The 19025-nt window shown below is 46.6% G+C and overlaps 1 protein-coding gene across 1 annotated transcript in view; it reads right to left on the minus strand.

Moving 5' to 3' along the window:
• Nucleotides 1-19025, minus strand: part of trim37 (tripartite motif containing 37) — a 405219-nt gene that overhangs the window by 267955 nt on the left and 118239 nt on the right. The window contains exon 7 of the mRNA XM_034165414.1: nt 15992-16114. Within this exon, the coding sequence (XP_034021305.1) occupies nt 15992-16114 (123 nt within the window). The remainder of the gene's footprint in view (nt 1-15991; nt 16115-19025) is intronic.

Below are 19025 nucleotides of genomic sequence, written 5' to 3' on the forward strand. Positions count from 1 at the left end.
CACTAATTCTGCAGCTCCTTTGTGTTAAGTCGGTGATGCCGTATCTCACTCTGTGACGTGCACGCTCTTATTCTGCAGTTCCATTGCGTTAAGTCTGTGACGCCGTATCTCACTCTGTAACGTGCACGCACTAATTCTGCAGCTCCTTTGTGTTAAGTCGGTGATGCCGTATCTCACTCTGTGACGTGCACACTCTTATTCTGTATTTCTTCAACGTTAAATCGGTGACGCCGTATCTCACTCTGTGACGTGCACGCTCTTATTCTGCATTTCTTCAACGTTACGTCGATGACGCCGTATCTCACCCTGTGACGTGCACGCTCTTATTGTGCAGTTCTTCTACGTTAAGTCGATGACGCCGTATCTCACTCTGTGACGTGCACGCTCTTATTCTGCATTTCTTCAACGTTAAGTCGATGACGCCGTATCTCACTATGTGACGTGCACGCTCTTATTGTGCATTTCTTCAACGTTAAGTCGATGACGCCGTATCTCACTCTGTGACGTGCACGCTCTTATTCTGCAGTGTTTCTGCATTAAGTCGATGATGCCGTATCTCATTCCGTAACGTGCACGCTCTTATTCTGCAGTGTTTCTGCATTAAGTCGATGACGCCGTATCTCACTCTGTGACGTGCACGCTCTTATTCTGTATTTCTTCAACGTTAAGTCAGTGACGGCGTATCTCACTCTGTGACGTGCACACTCTTATTCTGTATTTCTTCAACGTTAAGTCGATGACGCCGTATCTCACTCTGTGACGTGCACGCTCTTATTGTGCAGTTCTTCTACGTTAAGTCGATGACGCCGTATCTCACTCTGTGACGTGCACGCTCTTATTGTGCAGTTCTTCTACGTTAAGTCGATGACGCCGTATCTCACTCTGTGACGTGCACGCTCTTATTCTGTATTTCTTCAACGTTAAGTCGGTGACGGCATATCTCACTCTGTGACGTGCACGCTCTTATTCTGTATTTCTTCAACGTTAAGTCGGTGATGGCATATCTCACTCTGTGACGTGCACGCTCTTATTCGGCATTTCTTCTACGTTAAGTCGGTGACGCCGTATCTCACTCTGTGACGTGCACGCTCTTATTCTGCAGTTCCTTTGCGTTAAGTCGGTGACGCCATATCTCACTCTGACGTGCACGCTCTTATTCTGCAGTGTTTCTGCATTAAGTCGATGATGCCGTATCTCATTCTGTAACGTGCACGCTCTTATTCTGCAGTTCTTCTGCGTGAAGTCGATGACGCCGTATCTCATTCTGTAACGTGCACAATCTTATTCTGCAGTTCTTCTACGTTAAGTCTGTGATGCCGTATCTCACTCTGTAACGTGCATGCACTAATTCTGCAATTATTATGAGTAAAGTCGATGACGACGTATCTCACTCTGTAACGTGCACGCACTAATTCTGCAGCTCCTTTGTGTTAAGTCGGTGATGCCGTATCTCACTCTGTGGACGTGCACGCTCTAATTCTGCAGTTCCTTTGCGTTAGTCGATGAGACGACGTATCTAACTCTGTAACGTGCACGCTCTAATTCTGCCAGTTCCTTTGCGTTAAGTGGTGACGCCGACTCACTCTGTAACGTGCACGCGCTTATATCTGCATTTCTTCTACGTTAAGTCGGTGACGCCGTATCTCAATCTGTAACATGCACACCTTATTCCTGCAGTTCCATTGCAATTAAGTCGGTGACGCCATATCTCACTCTGTAACAGCACGCTCTTATCTGCATTTCTTCTACGTTAAGTCGGTGACGCCGTATCTCACTCTGTAACATGCACGCTCTTATTCTGCAGTTCCTTTGCGTTAAGTCGGTGACGCCATATCTCACTCTGTGACGTGCACGCTCTTATTCTGCAGTGTTTCTGCATTAAGTCGATGATGCCGTATCTCATTCTGTAACGTGCACGCTCTTATTCTGCAGTGTTTCTGCATTAAGTCGATGATGCCGTATCTCATTCTGTAACGTGCACGCTCTTATTCTGCAGTTCTTCTGCGTGAAGTCGATGACGCCGTATGTCACTCTGCAACGTGCACGCTCTTATTCTGCAGTTCTTCTGCGTGAAGTCGATGACGCCGTATGTCACTCTGCAACGTGCACGCTCTTATTCTGCAGTTCTTCTGCGTGAAGTCGATGACGCCGTATCTCACTCTGTAACGTGCACGCTCTTATTCTGCAGTTCTTCTACGTTAAGTCGGTGACGCCGTATCTCACTCTGTAACGTGCATGGACTAATTGTGCAATTCTTATGAGTAAAGTCGATGACGACGTATCTCACTCTGTGACGTGCACGCTCTAATTCTGCAGTTCCTTTGCGTTAAGTGGGTGACGCCGTATCTCACTCTGTAACGTGCACGCGCTTATTCTGCATTTCTTCTACGTTAAGTCGGTGACGCCGTATCTCACTCTGTAACATGCACGCTCTTATTCTGCAGTTCCATTGCATTAAGTCGGTGACGCCATATCTCACTCTGTAACATGCACGCTCTTATTCTGCATTTCTTCTACGTTAAGTCGGTGACGCCGTATCTCACTCTGTAACATGCACGCTCTTATTCTGCAGTTCCTTTGCGTTAAGTCGGTGATGCCATATCTCACTCTGTGACGTGCACGCTCTTATTCTGCAGTTCATTTGCGTTAAGTCGGTGACGCCATATCTCACTCTGTGACGTGCACGCTCTTATTCTGCAGTGTTTCTGCATTAAGTCGATGACGCCGTATCTCACTCTGTGACGTGCATGCTCTTATTCTGCATTTCTTCTACGTTAAGTCGATGACGCCGTATCTCACTCTGTGACGTGCACGCTCTTATTCTGCATTTCTTCAACGTTAAGTCGATGACGCCGTATCTCACTCTGTGACGTGCACGCTATTATTCTGCATTTCTTCAACGTTAAGTCGATGACGACGTATCTCACTGTGACGTGCACGCTCTTATTCTGCATTTCTTCAACGTTAAGTCGATGACGCCGTATCTCACTCTGTGACGTGCACGCTCTAATTCTGCAGTTCCTTTGCGTTAAGTCGATGACGACGTATCTCACTCTGTAACGTGCACGCTCTAATTCTGCAGTTCCTTTGCGTTAAGTGGGTGACGCCGTATCTCACTCTGTAACGTGCACGCGCTTATTCTGCATTTCTTCTACGTTAAGTCGGTGACGCCGTATCTCACTCTGTAACATGCACGCTCTTATTCTGCAGTTCCATTGCATTAAGTCGGTGACGCCATATCTCACTCTGTAACATGCACGCTCTTATTCTGCATTTCTTCTACGTTAAGTCGGTGACGCCGTATCTCACTCTGTAACATGCACGCTCTTATTCTGCAGTTCCTTTGCGTTAAGTCGGTGATGCCATATCTCACTCTGTGACGTGCACGCTCTTATTCTGCAGTTCCTTTGCGTTAAGTCGGTGACGCCATATCTCACTCTGTGACGTGCACGCTCTTATTCTGCAGTGTTTCTGCATTAAGTCGATGACGCCGTATCTCACTCTGTGACGTGCATGCTCTTATTCTGCATTTCTTCTACGTTAAGTCGATGACGCCGTATCTCACTCTGTGACGTGCACGCTCTTATTCTGCATTTCTTCAACGTTAAGTCGATGACGCCGTATCTCACTCTGTGACGTGCACGCTATTATTCTGCATTTCTTCAACGTTAAGTCGATGACGACGTATCTCACTCTGTGACGTGCACGCTCTTATTCTGCATTTCTTCAACGTTAAGTCGATGACGCCGTATCTCACTCTGTGACGTGCACACTCTTATTCTGTAGTTCCTTTGCGTTAAGTCGGTGACGCCGTATCTCACTCTGTAACATGCACGCTCTTATTCTGTAGTTCCTTTGCGTTAAGTCGGTGACGCCATATCTCACTCTGTGACGTGCACGCTCTTATTCTGCAGTGTTTCTGCATTAAGTCGATTATGCCGTATCTCATTCTGTAACGTGCACGCTCTTATTCTGCAGTTCTTCTGCGTGAAGTCGATGACGCCGTATCTCATTCTGTGATGTGCACGCTCTTATTCTGTATTTCTTCAACGTTAAGTCGATGACGCCGTATCTCACTCTGTGACGTGCACGCTCTTATTGTGCAGTTCTTCTACGTTAAGTCAATGACGCCGTATCTCACTCTGTGACGTGCACGCTCTTATTCTGCATTTCTTCAACGTTACGTCGATGACGCCGTATCTCACTCTGTGACGTGCACGCTCTTATTCTGCATTTCTTCAACGTTACGTCGGTGACGCCGTATCTCACTCTGTGACGTGCACGCTCTTATTCTGCATTTCTTCAACGTTAAGTCGGTGACGCAGTATCTCACTCTGTGACGTGCACGCTCTTATTCTGCATTTCTTCAACGTTAAGTCGATGACGCCGTATCTCACTCTGTGACGTGCACGCTCTTATTCTGCATTTCTTCAACGTTAAGTCGATGACGTCGTATCTCACTCTGTGACGTGCACGCTCTTATTCGGCATTTCTTCTACATTAAGTCGGTGACGTCGTATCTCACTCTGTGACGTGCACGCTCTTATTCTGTAGTTCCTTTGCGTTAAGTCGGTGACGCCGTATCTCACTCTGTAACATGCACGCTCTTATTCTGTAGTTCCTTTGCGTTAAGTCGGTGACGCCATATCTCACTCTGTGACGTGCACGCTCTTATTCTGCAGTGTTTCTGCATTAAGTCGATTATGCCGTATCTCATTCTGTAACGTGCACGCTCTTATTCTGCAGTTCTTCTGCGTGAAGTCGATGACGCCGTATCTCATTCTGTGACGTGCACGCTCTTATTCTGTATTTCTTCAACGTTAAGTCGATGACGCCGTATCTCACTCTGTGACGTGCACGCTCTTATTGTGCAGTTCTTCTACGTTAAGTCAATGACGCCGTATCTCACTCTGTGACGTGCACGCTCTTATTCTGCATTTCTTCAACGTTACGTCGATGACGCCGTATCTCACTCTGTGACGTGCACGCTCTTATTCTGCATTTCTTCAACGTTACGTCGGTGACGCCGTATCTCACTCTGTGACGTGCACGCTCTTATTCTGCATTTCTTCAACGTTAAGTCGGTGACGCCGTATCTCACTCTGTGACGTGCACGCTCTTATTCTGCATTTCTTCAACGTTAAGTCGATGACGCCGTATCTCACTCTGTGACGTGCACGCTCTTATTCTGCATTTCTTCAACGTTAAGTCGATGACGTCGTATCTCACTCTGTGACGTGCACGCTCTTATTCGGCATTTCTTCTACATTAAGTCGGTGACGTCGTATCTCACTCTGTGACGTGCACGCTCTTATTCGGCATTTCTTCTACGTTAAGTCGATGATGCCGTATCTCATTCTGTAACGTGCACGCTCTTATTCTGCAGTGTTTCTGCATTAAGTCGATGATGCCGTATCTCACTCTGTGACGTGCACGCTCTTATTCTGCAGTGTTTCTGCATTAAGTCGGTGACGCCATATCTCACTCTGTGACGTGCACGCTCTTATTCTGCAGTTCTTCTGCGTGAAGTCGATGACGCCGTATGTCACTCTGTAACGTGCACGCTCTTATTCTGCAGTTCTTCTGCGTGAAGTCGATGACGCCGTATCTCACTCTGTAACGTGCACACTCTTATTCTGCAGTGTTTCTGCATTAAGTCGATGATGCCGTATCTCATTCTGTAACGTGCACGCTCTTATTCTGCAGTTCTTCTGCGTGAAGTCGATGACGCCGTATGTCACTCTGTAACGTGCACGCTCTTATTCTGCAGTTCTTCTGCGTGAAGTCGATGACGCCGTATCTCACTCTGTAACGTGCACACTCTTATTTTGCAGTTCTTCTACGTTAAGTCTGTGACGGCGTATCTCACTCTGTAACGTGCACGCTCTTATTCTGCAGTTCCATTGCGTTAAGTCTGTGACGGCGTATCTCACTCTGTGACGTGCACGCTCTTATTCTGCAGTTCCATTGCGTTAAGTCTGTGACGCCGTATCTCACTCTGTAACGTGCACTCACTAATTCTGCAGCTCCTTTGCGTTAAGTCGGTGATGCCGTATCTCACTCTGTAACATGCACGCTCTTATTCTGTAGTTCCTTTGCGTTAAGTCGGTGACGCCATATCTCATTCTGTGACGTGCACGCTCTTATTCTGTATTTCTTCAACGTTAAGTCAGTGACGGCGTATCTCACTCTGTGACGTGCACGCTCTTATTCTGCATTTCTTCAACGTTAAGTCGATGACGCCGTATCTCACTCTGTGACGTGCACGCTCTTATTCTGCATTTCTTCAACGTTAAGTCGATGACGCCGTATCTCACTCTGTGACGTGCACGCTCTTATTCTGCATTTCTTCAACGTTAAGTCGATGACGACGTATCTCACTCTGTGACGTGCACGCTCTTATTCTGTAGTTCCTTTGCGTTAAGTCGGTGACGCTGTATCTCACTCTGTAACATGCACGCTCTTATTCTGTAGTTCCTTTGCGTTAAGTCGGTGACGCCATATCTCACTCTGTGACGTGCACGCTCTTATTCTGCAGTGTTTCTGCATTAAGTCGATGATGCCGTATCTCATTCTGTGACGTGCATGCTCTTATTCTGTATTTCTTCAACGTTAAGTCAGTGACGGCGTATCTCACTCTGTGACGTGCACGCTCTTATTCTGTATTTCTTCAACGTTAAGTCGATGACGCCGTATCTCACTCTGTGACGTGCACGCTCTTATTGTGCAGTTCTTCTACGTTAAGTCGATGACGCCGTATCTCACTCTGTGACGTGCACGCTCTTATTCTGCATTTCTTCAACGTTAAGTCGATGACGCCGTATCTCACTCTGTGACGTGCACGCTCTTATTCTGCATTTCTTCAACGTTAAGTCGGTGACGCCGTATCTCACTCTGTGACGTGCACGCTCTTATTCTGCATTTCTTCAACGTTAAGTCGGTGACGCCGTATCTCACTCTGTGACGTGCACGCTCTTATTCTGCATTTCTTCAACGTTAAGTCGGTGACGCCGTATCTCACTCTGTGACGTGCACGCTCTAGTTCTGCAGTTCCTTTGCGTTAAGTCGGTGACACCGTATCTCACTCTGTAACGTGCACGCTCTATTTCTGCAGTTCCTTTGCGTTAAGTCGATGACGCCGTATCTCACTCTGTAACGTGCACGCTCTATTTCTGCAGTTCCTTTGCGTTAAGTCGATGACGCCGTATCTCACTCTGTAACGTGCACGCTCTTATTCTGCAGTTCCTTTGCGTTAAGTCGGTGACGCCGTATCTCACTCTGTAACGTGCACGCTCTTATTCTGCAGTTCCTTTGCGTTAAGTCGGTGACGCCGTATCTCACTCTGTGACGTGCACGCTCTTATTGTGCAGTTCTTCTACGTTAAGTCAATGACGCCGTATCTCACTCTGTGACGTGCACGCTCTTATTCTGCATTTCTTCAACGTTACGTCGATGACGCCGTATCTCACTCTGTGACGTGCACGCTCTTATTCTGCATTTCTTCAACGTTACGTCGGTGACGCCGTATCTCACTCTGTGACGTGCACGCTCTTATTCTGCATTTCTTCAACGTTAAGTCGGTGACGCAGTATCTCACTCTGTGACGTGCACGCTCTTATTCTGCATTTCTTCAACGTTAAGTCGATGACGCCGTATCTCACTCTGTGACGTGCACGCTCTTATTCTGCATTTGTTCAACGTTAAGTCGATGACGTCGTATCTCACTCTGTGACGTGCACGCTCTTATTCTGCATTTCTTCAACGTTAAGTCGATGACGCCGTATCTCACTCTGTGACGTGCACGCTCTTATTCTGCATTTCTTCAACGTTAAGTCGGTGACGCAGTATCTCACTCTGTGACGTGCACGCTCTTATTCTGCATTTCTTCAACGTTAAGTCGATGACGCCGTATCTCACTCTGTGACGTGCACGCTCTTATTCTGCATTTGTTCAACGTTAAGTCGATGACGTCGTATCTCACTCTGTGACGTGCACGCTCTTATTCTGCATTTCTTCAACGTTACGTCGGTGACGCCGTATCTCACTCTGTGACGTGCACGCTCTTATTCTGCATTTCTTCAACGTTAAGTCGATGACGCCGTATCTCACTCTGTGACGTGCACGCTCTTATTCTGCATTTCTTCAACGTTAAGTCGATGACGTCGTATCTCACTCTGTGACGTGCACGCTCTTATTCGGCATTTCTTCTACATTAAGTCGGTGACGTCGTATCTCACTCTGTGACGTGCACGCTCTTATTCTGTAGTTCCTTTGCGTTAAGTCGGTGACGCCGTATCTCACTCTGTAACATGCACGCTCTTATTCTGTAGTTCCTTTGCGTTAAGTCGGTGACGCCATATCTCACTCTGTGACGTGCACGCTCTTATTCTGCAGTGTTTCTGCATTAAGTCGATGATGCCGTATCTCATTCTGTAACGTGCACGCTCTTATTCTGCAGTTCTTCTGCGTGAAGTCGATGACGCCGTATCTCACTCTGTGACGTGCACGCTCTTATTCTGCATTTCTTCAACGTTAAGTCGATGACGCCGTATCTCACTCTGTGACGTGCACGCTCTTATTGTGCAGTTCTTCTACGTTAAGTCGATGACGCCGTATCTCACTCTGTGACGTGCACGCTCTTATTCTGCATTTCTTCAACGTTACGTCGATGACGCCGTATCTCACTCTGTGACGTGCACGCTCTTATTCTGCATTTCTTCAACGTTACGTCGGTGACGCCGTATCTCACTCTGTGACGTGCACGCTCTTATTCTGCATTTCTTCAACGTTAAGTCGGTGACGCCGTATCTCACTCTGTGACGTGCACGCTCTTATTCTGCATTTCTTCAACGTTAAGTCGATGACGCCGTATCTCACTCTGTGACGTGCACGCTCTTATTCTGCATTTCTTCAACGTTAAGTCGATGACGTCGTATCTCACTCTGTGACGTGCACGCTCTTATTCGGCATTTCTTCTACATTAAGTCGGTGACGTCGTATCTCACTCTGTGACGTGCACGCTCTTATTCGGCATTTCTTCTACGTTAAGTCGATGATGCCGTATCTCATTCTGTAACGTGCACGCTCTTATTCTGCAGTGTTTCTGCATTAAGTCGATGATGCCGTATCTCACTCTGTGACGTGCACGCTCTTATTCTGCAGTGTTTCTGCATTAAGTCGGTGACGCCATATCTCACTCTGTGACGTGCACACTCTTATTCTGCAGTGTTTCTGCATTAAGTCGATGATGCCGTATCTCATTCTGTAACGTGCACGCTCTTATTCTGCAGTTCTTCTGCGTGAAGTCGATGACGCCGTATGTCACTCTGTAACGTGCACGCTCTTATTCTGCAGTTCTTCTGCGTGAAGTCGATGACGCCGTATCTCACTCTGTAACGTGCACACTCTTATTTTGCAGTTCTTCTACGTTAAGTCTGTGACGGCGTATCTCACTCTGTAACGTGCACGCTCTTATTCTGCAGTTCCATTGCGTTAAGTCTGTGACGGCGTATCTCACTCTGTGACGTGCACGCTCTTATTCTGCAGTTCCATTGCGTTAAGTCTGTGACGCCGTATCTCACTCTGTAACGTGCACTCACTAATTCTGCAGCTCCTTTGCGTTAAGTCGGTGATGCCGTATCTCACTCTGTAACATGCACGCTCTTATTCTGTAGTTCCTTTGCGTTAAGTCGGTGACGCCATATCTCATTCTGTGACGTGCACGCTCTTATTCTGTATTTCTTCAACGTTAAGTCAGTGACGGCGTATCTCACTCTGTGACGTGCACGCTCTTATTCTGCATTTCTTCAACGTTAAGTCGATGACGCCGTATCTCACTCTGTGACGTGCACGCTCTTATTCTGCATTTCTTCAACGTTAAGTCGATGACGCCGTATCTCACTCTGTGACGTGCACGCTCTTATTCTGCATTTCTTCAACGTTAAGTCGATGACGACGTATCTCACTCTGTGACGTGCACGCTCTTATTCTGTAGTTCCTTTGCGTTAAGTCGGTGACGCTGTATCTCACTCTGTAACATGCACGCTCTTATTCTGTAGTTCCTTTGCGTTAAGTCGGTGACGCCATATCTCACTCTGTGACGTGCACGCTCTTATTCTGCAGTGTTTCTGCATTAAGTCGATGATGCCGTATCTCATTCTGTGACGTGCATGCTCTTATTCTGTATTTCTTCAACGTTAAGTCAGTGACGGCGTATCTCACTCTGTGACGTGCACGCTCTTATTCTGTATTTCTTCAACGTTAAGTCGATGACGCCGTATCTCACTCTGTGACGTGCACGCTCTTATTGTGCAGTTCTTCTACGTTAAGTCGATGACGCCGTATCTCACTCTGTGACGTGCACGCTCTTATTCTGCATTTCTTCAACGTTAAGTCGATGACGCCGTATCTCACTCTGTGACGTGCACGCTCTTATTCTGCATTTCTTCAACGTTAAGTCGGTGACGCCGTATCTCACTCTGTGACGTGCACGCTCTTATTCTGCATTTCTTCAACGTTAAGTCGGTGACGCCGTATCTCACTCTGTGACGTGCACGCTCTTATTCTGCATTTCTTCAACGTTAAGTCGGTGACGCCGTATCTCACTCTGTGACGTGCACGCTCTAGTTCTGCAGTTCCTTTGCGTTAAGTCGGTGACACCGTATCTCACTCTGTAACGTGCACGCTCTATTTCTGCAGTTCCTTTGCGTTAAGTCGATGACGCCGTATCTCACTCTGTAACGTGCACGCTCTATTTCTGCAGTTCCTTTGCGTTAAGTCGATGACGCCGTATCTCACTCTGTAACGTGCACGCTCTTATTCTGCAGTTCCTTTGCGTTAAGTCGGTGACGCCGTATCTCACTCTGTAACGTGCACGCTCTTATTCTGCAGTTCCTTTGCGTTAAGTCGGTGACGCCGTATCTCACTCTGTGACGTGCACGCTCTTATTGTGCAGTTCTTCTACGTTAAGTCAATGACGCCGTATCTCACTCTGTGACGTGCACGCTCTTATTCTGCATTTCTTCAACGTTACGTCGATGACGCCGTATCTCACTCTGTGACGTGCACGCTCTTATTCTGCATTTCTTCAACGTTACGTCGGTGACGCCGTATCTCACTCTGTGACGTGCACGCTCTTATTCTGCATTTCTTCAACGTTAAGTCGGTGACGCAGTATCTCACTCTGTGACGTGCACGCTCTTATTCTGCATTTCTTCAACGTTAAGTCGATGACGCCGTATCTCACTCTGTGACGTGCACGCTCTTATTCTGCATTTGTTCAACGTTAAGTCGATGACGTCGTATCTCACTCTGTGACGTGCACGCTCTTATTCTGCATTTCTTCAACGTTACGTCGATGACGCCGTATCTCACTCTGTGACGTGCACGCTCTTATTCTGCATTTCTTCAACGTTAAGTCGATGACGCCGTATCTCACTCTGTGACGTGCACGCTCTTATTGTGCAGTTCTTCTACGTTAAGTCAATGACGCCGTATCTCACTCTGTGACGTGCACGCTCTTATTCTGCATTTCTTCAACGTTACGTCGATGACGCCGTATCTCACTCTGTGACGTGCACGCTCTTATTCTGCATTTCTTCAACGTTACGTCGGTGACGCCGTATCTCACTCTGTGACGTGCACGCTCTTATTCTGCATTTCTTCAACGTTAAGTCGGTGACGCAGTATCTCACTCTGTGACGTGCACGCTCTTATTCTGCATTTCTTCAACGTTAAGTCGATGACGCCGTATCTCACTCTGTGACGTGCACGCTCTTATTCTGCATTTCTTCAACGTTAAGTCGATGACGTCGTATCTCACTCTGTGACGTGCACGCTCTTATTCGGCATTTCTTCTACATTAAGTCGGTGACGTCGTATCTCACTCTGACGTGCACGCTCTTATTCGGCATTTCTTCTACGTTAAGTCGATGATGCCGTATCTCATTCTGTAACGTGCACGCTCTTATTCTGCAGTGTTTCTGCATTAAGTCGATGATGCCGTATCTCACTCTGTGACGTGCACGCTCTTATTCTGCAGTGTTTCTGCATTAAGTCGGTGACGCCATATCTCACTCTGTGACGTGCACACTCTTATTCTGCAGTGTTTCTGCATTAAGTCGATGATGCCGTATCTCATTCTGTAACGTGCACGCTCTTATTCTGCAGTTCTTCTGCGTGAAGTCGATGACGCCGTATGTCACTCTGTAACGTGCACGCTCTTATTCTGCAGTTCTTCTGCGTGAAGTCGATGACGCCGTATCTCACTCTGTAACGTGCACACTCTTATTTTGCAGTTCTTCTACGTTAAGTCTGTGACGGCGTATCTCACTCTGTAACGTGCATGCTCTTATTCTGCAGTTCCATTGCGTTAAGTCTGTGACGCCGTATCTCACTCTGTAACGTGCACTCACTAATTCTGCAGCTCCTTTGCGTTAAGTCGGTGATGCCGTATCTCACTCTGTAACATGCACGCTCTTATTCTGTAGTTCCTTTGCGTTAAGTCGGTGACGCCATATCTCATTCTGTGACGTGCACGCTCTTATTCTGTATTTCTTCAACGTTAAGTCAGTGACGGCGTATCTCACTCTGTGACGTGCACGCTCTTATTCTGCATTTCTTCAACGTTAAGTCGTTGACGCCGTATCTCACTCTGTGACGTGCACGCTCTTATTCTGCATTTCTTCAACGTTAAGTCGATGACGCCGTATCTCACTCTGTGACGTGCACGCTCTTATTCTGCATTTCTTCAACGTTAAGTCGATGACGACGTATCTCACTCTGTGACGTGCACGCTCTTATTCTGTAGTTCCTTTGCGTTAAGTCGGTGACGCTGTATCTCACTCTGTAACATGCACGCTCTTATTCTGTAGTTCCTTTGCGTTAAGTCGGTGACGCCATATCTCACTCTGTGACGTGCACGCTCTTATTCTGCAGTGTTTCTGCATTAAGTCGATGATGCCGTATCTCATTCTGTGACGTGCATGCTCTTATTCTGTATTTCTTCAACGTTAAGTCAGTGACGGCGTATCTCACTCTGTGACGTGCACGCTCTTATTCTGTATTTCTTCAACGTTAAGTCGATGACGCCGTATCTCACTCTGTGACGTGCACGCTCTTATTGTGCAGTTCTTCTACGTTAAGTCGATGACGCCGTATCTCACTCTGTGACGTGCACGCTCTTATTCTGCATTTCTTCAACGTTAAGTCGATGACGCCGTATCTCACTCTGTGACGTGCACGCTCTTATTCTGCATTTCTTCAACGTTACGTCGGTGACGCAGTATCTCACTCTGTGACGTGCACGCTCTTATTCTGCATTTCTTCAACGTTAAGTCGGTGACACCGTATCTCACTCTGTGACGTGCACGCTCTAGTTCTGCAGTTCCTTTGCGTTAAGTCGGTGACACCGTATCTCACTCTGTAACATGCACGCTCTATTTCTGCAGTTCCTTTGCATTAAGTCGATGACGCCGTATCTCACTCTGTAACGTGCACGCTCTTATTCTGCAGTTCCTTTGCGTTAAGTCGGTGACGCCGTATCTCACTCTGTAACGTGCACGCTCTTATTCTGCAGTTCCTTTGCGTTAAGTCGGTGACGCCGTATCTCACTCTGTAACGTGCACGCTCTAATTCTGCAGTTCCTTTGCGTTAAGTCGATGACCCGTATCTCACTCTAACGTGCACGCTCTATTTCTGCAGTTCCTTTGCGTTAAGTCGGTGACGCCGTATCTCACTCTGTAACGTGCACGCTCTTATTCTGCAGTTCCTTTGCGTTAAGTCGATGACGCCGTATCTCACTCTGTAACGTGCACGCTCTATTTCTGCAGTTCCTTTGCGTTAAGTCGATGACGCCGTATCTCACTCTGTAACGCGCACGTTCTTATTCTGCAGATTTTTGCGTTACGTTAATGACACATCCCACTTTAGTTACGCAGAAAAGTTAAATTAACTTAACATATTTTATATGGTTTATTAATTAAATTGTAGTAAAATTCAGGCAAATTGTAAAATTGAGAAACATTTATTAGTAGTAGTCATAGTAGTAGCAGCTGTAGTCTGTAGTCTCATTTCCGACTGAATGAGCCCCTGGTCTGAACAGTCCAGGTCCTATGTCACTGGGCTGCAACTGTCTGAGAGTAGTTTGAGTCACAAACTAGCAACCAAACACAGTTGTCATCTCACTGAAGTGGTACAACGACCCCACCGGTGCATGTCATCCGAATGCTGGCGGTATTTGGCATGGACGTGGGGCGAAGATGTCAGCACCCGTTGTATGAGTGCCCCTCGAATGCCATGCGGCACACTCTGCTGAGTGCAGCCATGTGGCGCTCTCACGGCTGCACCAAGTCAATTAAACACACAAAAAAAAAACAACAGAAAATAAAAAAATAAGAAAACATGAATAAATAAATGATAACAAATCCTGGCCTGTCTCCACTAAAGAGCAGAGAAAAAATACAAAAGAAAGAAAACTGAACAGGGCACTCACCCACTCAACCTCTGCGCATGCAGTATGATAGTGTGTGCACGTGGCTCACAGCTGCCAGCACGAGTCTTAAGGCACTTTGACATTTGCACAAATTTCATCCCCACACTGCCGTGCAATTCGTCATGCCAATGTGTCCCGCTTTGTCTCCACGCAATATTAATCATTTCGTGGCTGATGACGCATTTGCTCTCAGAACTTGGCTGATGAAACCATCTCTCTCACAGAAATTTTTAACATTTCAGAATTTCTTTGCACACTGGCACGCAGCCGCACACAGTTCATCTACAGTTTACAACAGTTTACGATGGGTTTACTCAATGGAATGCCAGATTCTGTGCCAGTGCAAGTGTCAAGGTGCCTTTATTCTCATTGTGGTCCTGATTTTGAAGAGAAAAGACGGACAGGTTTGTCCAGCCCGCTGACCATGAGCCATGACTACTGGACTCCCTCAGCCACTTCCAGAAGTGCTGTCTCTCACCAATAATCTCTGTTATTTTGGTGCGCTGCTATGGCAGCTCGTGCGTGTCTCTCATGGGGGATGCCACATCCTCATTGTGTCACTCACAGTGTCATTTCATCTGTTGTTATTTGCTCACCCATTTCTGGCATGTTAGGAGCTGCAGGGACTTCAGAGGGCAATCCGACACACACAGTGGCTCTGGGAGTGTGTGGCACTGTGTGGCACTGAGTGACACTGTGTGTCACTGAGTGGCACTGAGTGACACTGTGTGGCACTGAGTGACACTGTGTGACACTGTGTGGCACTGAGTGACACTGTGTGACACTGTGTGGCACTGAGTGACAAGTACCCTTCTCGCCTTGCCAACCTTGAAAGGCTCAAAATCCTCGTGCAATGCATGCGACACCATGTTAGGGGAGGTGATGGTCTAGTGGTTAAGCATTGGGCTTGAGACCAGAGGATCCTCAGTTCAAATCCCAGCCAGATCAGAAAATCACTAAGGGCCCTTGGGCAAGGTCCTTAATCCCATAGTTGCTCTAGGTGTGTAGTGAACACCTTGAATGTCAGCAGCCTGATATCGGGGTGAATGTGAGACATTATTGTAAAGGGCTTTGAGTGACTGATGCAGACAGAAAAGTGCAATATAAATGTAGTCCATTTACCATTTATGTGAGAGAAGAATGCCAAGCCAAGAACGCGAAGAGCGAGAAAACAAGGCGTCACTATGTTTGTAAAGCTCCCTGCGGATGAGCTGCTCCTGTTGTTGTGTGCTTACGACGCTGTGCGACACGGCGAGAAGACAGGAGTTGTTTTTAAATTCTGAGCTGCTGCAGAACACATTCAACGCTGATACGGCAAAAACACGGGGCCGGGATCACCGGTTTTATCCTCCAGTTCAGAGCCGTAATCTGATTGGTAGGAAAGATTTGATAATGAAGTCATGTGATGACGTGGTAATGGTCAGAAACATCGTGGTAGACAGACTCGGCGTGCTGCCGTGGTGTTGTTGTGGAACACAGATGGCAGGAAGCTGTCCTTACCACTTCCTGCACCAGGCTGATGAGCTCCATGTGGCGGCGGCGCAGTTTGGCCACCTCATCCTTCACCTTGGTCACGTGCTGCTCATAGATCTCCACCAGAGGCTTGAAGGTGTGGCCGCCGTGCTGGACAGCGCAAAGACAAAGAGCATTGAAGTCTTAGAGATGGGGGACAAAATGACCACGCATCGTACACTTCAAAATCAGAACAGCACTCACGCCACCGCCTCTGACCCAGAGGTTGACCCAACCCTGAATGTTTGATCCTGGTGACTGACACTTGGTCCTGATAACATACCTGATTTGATTCTGAGTTGATATCTGTATTGTGTGAAGCTCTGACCGAGCTGCAGGACGTGATGAACAGTGGGTCATCAAGGGGGCGAGCCCTGTGCAGTCTGACCCAGAGTGCTGTGGGTCCTGGTGACGCACCACAGCCAGGGTTCACAGTGTGACAGCGTACCCATTTTAAGTGGGTCATAGACAGATACTGCAACGGACTGTTTGCTGTTGTGATGCTCTTCTAATCTCTACACGGTCGCATTTGTTTTTTATTTATGTTTAACACTTCTTTTAGTTTTTAAGTGCATCTACTGTAAATCTCATTAAACTACAGTCTTCCTGTTGTGAATCACTAGCAGTTAGCACTTCACCGCCCACCCCCCCACCCCCCGTTTCTTTTATTACTGTTTCTACCAATCTAACACTTCTGTTAGTTTTTCAGTGTAACTACTGTGAATTTTATCTCATTATTTTACTCCCGTGTGAATCTTAGGAGTGGTTAGCATTTTCATTAGCGGTCAGCTCACGCTAGCTTGGCTATACTCTTGAATTTTCTGGTGCACAAAGTACACTACTTTACACTTGACATAAATCCTGCGTGATGGTGGAAGACAGGATGGCTCTATTAGAGAGCCATGTCTGTAAGCAAGAACAGCTTCTGAGCTCAGTGGCGATAGATGGTATGGGCACTCCAGACGAGGTTAGTGTTGGACCGGCTAGGTTGCCCATGAGCATCAGCCTACAAACACCACCTGTGGAGGACAGCTTTCGGACTGCGGTTAGGCAAATAAAGTCACATAGGGCTTGGTGACCGGTTGTGGTACCCTGATCGCACTCGCCACTGTAAACTGTGAACCGGTTTTTGAGCCCACGGGTGATTTCCACTCCTATCTCCAGGCCAAAATGCCAGCCTTTAGTGATAGGGGATTCTATCACCCGCAAAGTCAGGTTACAGATGCCGTCTGACGTTAAATGTATTCCTGGGGCCAGAGCTCCTGACATTGCCTCCCATCTTAGGGTGCTGACACTGCAGAAGGGTAGACAGACAAAGGAACATGACATAAGATATAGTCAATCAATCAATCAATCAATTTTTTTATATAGCGCCAAATCACAACAAACAGTTGCCCCAAGGCGCTTTATATTGTAAGGCAAGGCCATACAATAATTATGTAAAACCCCAACGGTCAAAACGACCCCCTGTGAGCAAGCACTTGGCTACAGTGGGAAGGAAAAACTCCCTTTTAACACGAAGAAACCTCCAGCAGAACCAGGCTCAGGGAGGGGCAGTCTTCTGCTGGGACTGGTTGGGGCTGAGGGAGAGAACCAGGAAAAAGACATGCTGTGGAGGGGAGCAGAGATCGATCACTAATGATTAAATGCAGAGTGGTGCATACAGAGCAAAAAGAGAAAGAAACAGTGCATCATGGGAACCCCCCAGCAGTCTACGTCTATAGCAGCATAACTAAGGGATGGTTCAGGGTCACCTGATCCAGCCCTAACCATAAGCTTTAGCAAAAAGGAAAGTTTTAAGCCTAATCTTAAAAGTAGAGAGGGTGTCTGTCTCCCTGATCTGAATTGGGAGCTGGTTCCACAGGAGAGGAGCCTGAAAGCTGAAGGCTCTGCATCCCATTCTACTCTTACAAACCCTAGGAACTACAAGTAAGCCTGCAGTCTGAGAGCGAAGCGCTCTATTGGGGTGATATGGTACTACGAGGTCCCTAAGATAAGATGGGACCTGATTATTCAAAACCTTATAAGTAAGAAGAAGAATTTTAAATTCTATTCTAGAATTAACAAGAAGCCAATGAAGAGAGGCCAATATGGGTGAGATATGCTCTCTCCTTCTAGTCCCCGTCAGTACTCTAGCTGCAGCATTTTGAATTAACTGAAGGCTTTTTAGGGAACTTTTAGGACAACCTGATAATAATGAATTACAATAGTCCAGCCTAGAGGAAATAAATGCATGAATTAGTTTTTCAGCATCACTCTGAGACAAGACCTTTCTGATTTTAGAGATATTGCGTAAATGCAAAAAAGCAGTCCTACATATTTGTTTAATATGCGCTTTGAATGACATATCCTGATCAAAAATGACTCCAAGATTTCTCACAGTATTACTAGAGGTCAGGGTAATGCCATCCACAGTAAGGATCTGGTTAGACACCATGTTTCTAAGATTTGTGGGGCCAAGTACAATAACTTCAGTTTTATCTGAGTTTAAAAGCAGGAAATTAGAGGTCATCCATGTCTTTATGTCTGTAAGACAATCCTGCAGTTTAGCTAATTGGTGTGTGTCCTCTGGCTTCATGGATAGATAAAGCTGGGTATCATCTGCGTAACAATGAAAATTTAAGCAATACCGTCTAATAATACTGCCTAAGGGAAGCATGTATAAAGTGAATAAAATTGGTCCTAGCACAGAACCTTGTGGAACTCCATAATTAACTTTAGTCTGTGAAGAAGATTCCCCATTTACATGAACAAATTGTAATCTATTAGACAAATATGATTCAAACCACCGCAGCGCAGTGCCTTTAATACCTATGGCATGCTCTAATCTCTGTAATAAAATTTTATGGTCAACAGTATCAAAAGCAGCACTGAGGTCTAACAGAACAAGCACAGAGATGAGTCCACTGTCCGAGGCCATAAGAAGATCATTTGTAACCTTCACTAATGCTGTTTCTGTACTATGATGAATTCTAAAACCTGACTGAAACTCTTCAAATAGACCATTCCTCTGCAGATGATC

Source organism: Thalassophryne amazonica, unplaced genomic scaffold (assembly GCF_902500255.1).
Source record: "Thalassophryne amazonica unplaced genomic scaffold, fThaAma1.1, whole genome shotgun sequence".
Lineage (NCBI taxonomy): Eukaryota > Metazoa > Chordata > Actinopteri > Batrachoidiformes > Batrachoididae > Thalassophryne > Thalassophryne amazonica.